Source organism: Sceloporus occidentalis, unplaced genomic scaffold (genome assembly GCF_023333645.1).
Source record: "Sceloporus occidentalis isolate IW3139 unplaced genomic scaffold, rSceOcc1.0.p SCAF_374, whole genome shotgun sequence".
Taxonomy (NCBI): domain Eukaryota; kingdom Metazoa; phylum Chordata; class Lepidosauria; order Squamata; family Phrynosomatidae; genus Sceloporus; species Sceloporus occidentalis.
Genome location: NW_028317354.1, coordinates 341,384 through 347,383, shown reverse-complemented (window position 1 = coordinate 347,383; position 6,000 = coordinate 341,384). Strand labels below are relative to the sequence as shown.

The window sequence follows — 6,000 nt, the reverse complement described above, 5'->3', positions numbered from 1 at the left end:
ATGAAAGAAAAGTCCAAAAATGCAGCCCGGACTAGACGGGAGAAAGAAAACAGTGAGTTTTATGAACTGGCTAAATTACTACCCTTGCCCTCAGCCATCACCTCCCAGCTTGACAAAGCCTCTATAATCAGACTGACAACCAGCTATTTAAAAATGAGAGTGGTCTTTCCTGAAGGTAGGTCCTCATTCTGCTATGTTTACCTTCCTTTCACTTGCAGGATGATCTGTTAAACCTTGTACAAATGTGTTTCAATTTCACCAAGACTATGTCAGCTTTAAATGTCCCACCCAACAAAGTCTAAGCCTGTGGATTTCAGGCTACATATCTGCCAGGGATGGGGGCTTCTGTTGCCTTTGTCTTCTGCTCTGAGCACAAGCTGCCTTTATACTAAAACAAACATTACTTTTTCCCCTTACAAAGTCTGTGTTCTCTGTGATCCACTCTCTATGCCAAGGATTGTACTCATCAGAAGTGGACCCAACCAACCTACTGATGTCTTTTATTAAAAATCCAGGAACTAAATTTTTTTTATAATATATATATATATATATATCAACATTATATAATATCAATAATATATATATATATAAATGTTATTAGACGTTTAGAAAACCAAAATTTCATAAATCAATAAATAATAATAATAGTAATAATAATAATAATAATAATAATAATAATCAGAACAGTTATATCAGCGGTTTATTGATTAATATAGTTTAGCTAACTGAATTTAAAATATCTACAATTGCATGGGGATATAAGTATTACTGAACTTATTAGGGTGATGAGTTGTGGGCTTTTTTTCGGGGGGGGGGATAACACCATATAAACTAGAGATCGGGTTTGTTCTTCTTATATGTTTAAAAAAATTATAAGTAAAGCAATTGTAAAGTCCAAAAGAAGGTGAATTTCGTGAAAGGATTATTAGCAGTGATTTGTCAAGACTCCCAGTCTCAGTAGGCTACCTTTCTGCGTGATTTCCAGCAGGTCTCGTCAATTATTGGTGCCTGTATAGCTGCTTGTTTGATAAGAACAAGCATATGGTGTTGCTTGTAGGACTGCGAGTAATCAGGGAAGCAGGAGAAAAGCATCTCCTTGTCCCAGGGTGGAGAAAGAAAGTCTGTTTTCACCTGGGAATTGACTGTCACAGACCCCAGCAAAAAATGTGCTAATTCTATACAATATAATTGAGATGAAAGATAGATAGATTGCTAGGTAGAGATAGATAGATAGATAGATAGATAGATGATCTTTCATGTGTTACCCACACATACATAATAGTATACAAAATTAGATAATCTAAAGTAATAGAAAATGTCAGGTACATTTAATATTTAGCGTTCATTGTAAAATGCTGATTTTCTCTAACTTTTTACACTACTAATTTGAAATTGGGAACAGAGGTTTCCTTTGATCTTGTTCAGCTAAACAGTTCGGATCTGAAATGTTCAGACAAAGAGGAAACAAATTTGTGAATTTTTCTCGATGTTCTATATGATTATTATTTTTTTTTTATTTTGTCAAAGCCGTTTTTTAATTTGTAATTAGCAATCATGAATAAAAGTATAAAATAATAACTTAAAATAAAGGATAAAGCTGTCATATATATATATATACATATATGAGAAAATGTAACAATATGATCAATATTGTTGCAAACAAAAATAAATAAAAGGGAATCTTATGCTGTGGTTATATTCACTCATGTTTTAATCACCACCTTTCCGGGTGCGCGCATGATATAACCGTCTTTAAATAAATAATAAATCATATAATTTTGTATATATTGTAGATTAAATAAATGTAAGTCTTAGCAAAAAAATTTTTGAAATTTTTGCTATATATATCTTGAACCAAATTTTATATTACTTCAATCTGTTCTACCTATAATCATATGTAATATACGAAAGCAATATTGTAAGCACACAGTGAATAATTAAAGCTAGTGGAAGGTTTAATCTTAAAAATAAGTGCATTAGTTATCTGCATGTACATGTATAATATTAAGAGATCTAAACAGCGTAAAAAATCCGACTACATTCATCATATAAAATGTCCCTAGATATTAGTATGAAAATTATAATTAATGCTTAAACCCAATGAATGTCCTTTGCGTTGATGTGGTTCGTCGGATCCAGAAAATAATTTTCTAAATAATGTTTTTTTTTTCCTGGAAAAGACAATAGTAGAATGGTTAATGCACATTCCCACGTGTTAGACTGTTGTGCTTGTTCTGTTGCTCGTAGGTGAACTAAAAGGTGTTAGGTTACCTTGTTTATTTTTTTAATAGAAGTTCTACTGCTTTCCATGCCTTGAAGAGTCGGTTTTACTTTCAAGGTGCTTTACAATCTTAGTCCCTCTTTTGATGTTGATGTAAAAAAATGATGGTCAGAAATGAATCTTTAATACAATATATAAGCTATGAGATTTACATGATACTGAGTGGCAACCCATTGATCGTATATATATATATATATATATATATATATATATATATATATATATATATATATAAAATATTTAAATATTTAATGTGTGGCTTGTTTTTTGTTTACACATCTCACTAAAATATAGTTCTATTTATGACAATTTTCTAATATTTTCCTTATTGGTGGATTTTTAATTGCAGCCATGAACACATTTTTTCCTGGAAAAGGAGCAATAAGCATGAGTGAAAGAATTGGTATATAGTTAACCTCAGTGTACCATTCTATGTGCCATGAGACTAGATCAGTGAGAAAAAATGCTGTTCCTGTGCATGTGCTCCCTGCCCCTAAGTAAATTAGACACTCTTGGTTTGCTTAAAAACTGTAGTCAAAATAAGCACATTGACTACAAAAGAAGTGATTTACATGCTGGTGCTTTCTAAAAAGGCTGCACTTGAGGGTACTTGTAGGCAGGCTTCCAGCATACAGGTAACTGCACACAAACTCTATATGCTTTTTATTTGCTCTGTTAAGGAGCTTAACTTTGACACACCATTCATTCTCATTACATAGTACTGGGCAATAATAATTATAGAAAAATGTCTATAGAAGGATTTATTTATTTACATCTGTATATATATATATATATATATATATATATATATATATATATATATATATATATATATGTGTGTGTGTGTGTGTATAACCGTATAAATACAACATGTTTGCCCCAGATCAGCAGGGACTGTTCCTGTCTGTGGTATCCCCATATCAGGATTCGTAGATTGTTAAATGCATACTTCAGATTGTGTGTTCCGTTAATGGACTAATTACTAATATTAGAGTTATCATTAAATATAACTATATTTTTAATCATATAAATCTGCGATGTATATTCTTTAGGTCTTATAAAGTCCTATAAATAGTTGTAACCATGGGAAAGCTTTGCTGTATCATGTATTATACTATGAATAAATGATCTGTGTTATGCTAGGTGTGTATTACTGTTTATACTTGGTAGCTTACCTCTGTAATTAAGGGTTTGTCATAGTCGATTTTTGACCATTTTCACCACTAATTTTCACTATTTTCAAGTAATGCTCCTTACTCCTTTTAATATATATATATATATATATTTTCGCTATCTCGTGTTAATATAACAAAAATATTCAGATATTACTAAGATAAAAACATCAAACAAGCGAATTCAGCAAATTAACACTCCGCATTATTTGTGAATGGGGTAAAATCTATAAATCTTCACATCCACATATATATACAGTTTCATTATATACATTTAAGTCTCTATAGGTAGGCACACGTAAACGTTTATATTACAGACAAATATAGGCATACATATCCATGGATCTGGTTCTGATCGTCTCCCTGTAATGCCAATCATGTGGGCACCATAGGGCAGACCAGATCCTGAAAATAAGAAATACGATTACCCAAATGTGATCACTGATTCTGTAAAGCCATTAACCATTGAATACGATGTAAATTATGAAAACCTATTCACTATCTAGCCTGTACTTGGCATATGCTAAAATGTTTTAGTTGCCATCATTATGCACTAAACATGCCATCCAAAACGCTCTCTACAAGTGATTAGTTATGACACTTGTAAAGGGATTTAATTGATCGCCTCCACCATACCATTGGCATCGCTTATTATCAAATATATTCCTATAGCATCCTGACCAAGCAATTAGCGCTTGTCACTTACTGTATGTTTATTGCAGGCATTCATTTGCTCCAAATGAGATTCGTTAGTGTTTAGTTTGTGGGATCGGTTTATTATAAATGGGTCTCTTGAAGATAAAGATGTGATCGCAACTCTATTCATTTACCTGGCGTGATCCTTTATACACAATATATCCTATATATATGTGATCGTTAATTTTCTGAAAAAAACAGGAATTCGGGAAAACTGTTTAGTTAAGGCTGCTGGAAAAAAATCAGATATAATAAGCTCGGACATTTAGTTTGTACAGGTGAATAGGACAAGATCTTTTGAAGTTTTCATAATTTGGGGACAGATGGACAGATACAATCTGACTCAAATATTCTATTATTATTATTATTATTATTTACATTTATTTCGAAGTTTCAGGTGTAATTACACGCTGATAAAATAATAGTTAAGCAGTTTACCGTATCAGTGACTTTAATATCAAAATGTTTCATGGCTTGTATTTTTTTTTCGCATTGCAACTGATATTTTTTCATTGGTTCGCTTGATTGTATTTTATGATTTTTATTGCTACCTAAAGGAAGAATTATCCCCATAAGGTGTATCTGTTACGAATAAACTCGCATTTTATGGGTCATTATTTAACGCTTCTATTAAACAATTCGCATATGCATTTTCTATGTCTATTTTCGTTTTTTTTTTGTTTGAAGTATTTTTAATGTGGATATTATCAGGACCTATTTTTATATATATATATATATATGTTTAATATAACGTTCTTTACTTTCACCTCTATAAACCAGGATAAAATACATAAATAATTTCAATGCATTTAGTTTAATCTCCATGGATTGAAGTGCCACATCAGACACAGTAGTTTGGTTTGCTTCTGGTTCTCAGAGGTAAAACGTGTTTACAAATGTATAATAGACCTCTTAGTGCCATTAATATTTAAACCAGGTTTGCACTCTGCCATGCTACCAGCACTGTGGGCGATGTGTTACCTTGAATGTGTTTACAGAGTATGATACTAGGGTTTTACTTGTAACTATTAGATCACAGGGAAGGTTACTGAAAACCAGAAAGGACATATCTGGGAACCCCAGTTCATCTGAAAGATGAACAAAATATTACAATTACAAATTATACAAAGTATTGTTAGAGAATTAAGCTTTCAACCAATGTATAAATATAGAACACTAGACAGATGTATTCAAAATACTGCTTTTAAGGCATGATGTGGTGCTCAGTTCTGGGGCAATGTGGAGCAATCAACGTGGAAACCATGGAGAGGCTGATTGCCCCAGATTTCTGCAGCGCCCATCTGCTGAGGATGGTGGGATTTGCAGTCTGGAGCAATTGTAGTGAGCGTGGTTTATGTCTGCAAATTTCCTTTGCAGTGCTGGCAGCTGTGGATTTGCGTGGGTTTTGCATGCAACCCTTCCCAACTATATTCAGTGTGGGGCATTCTTATCTGAAAGCGGTGCTTTTCCCAGTTTCCATTCACAAATACTGTACCTTTCATAAATGTCATGTTTATTCATATTACTATATTATTGGTAAAATAGTACAATACCACTATCAATACTTTATTAACCATTTCAAAGAAAGAAATGGACTTTATTTCTGTTTAGCAGAAAATGAGATTATATTAGGTATAAAATCGTGGGTTATATGCCACTGATTTATTTTGTAATATGTCCAAAAAATGACCTTTGTCACACGTGTAAATAATTGCCTGATTTCGACTTTTAAAGATTGCTATTTTAATTTAGGATTCATGCTCTCAGGGTTAAGTACTCTCAGCACACATTATTAATACACTTTACAGTAATATTTTTCTTCTTCCATAATATTGTAATAGTTCACGTTGG

At 32.2% G+C, this 6,000-nt stretch overlaps 1 protein-coding gene across 1 annotated transcript in view; it reads left to right on the top strand.

The window, feature by feature from the left end:
* LOC149273466 (single-minded homolog 1-like) overlaps positions 1-6,000 on the top strand; it is a 34,721-nt gene continuing 28,721 nt past the window's right edge. The window contains exon 1 of the mRNA XM_089506278.1: positions 1-175. Within this exon, the coding sequence (XP_089362404.1) occupies positions 1-175 (175 nt within the window). The remainder of the gene's footprint in view (positions 176-6,000) is intronic.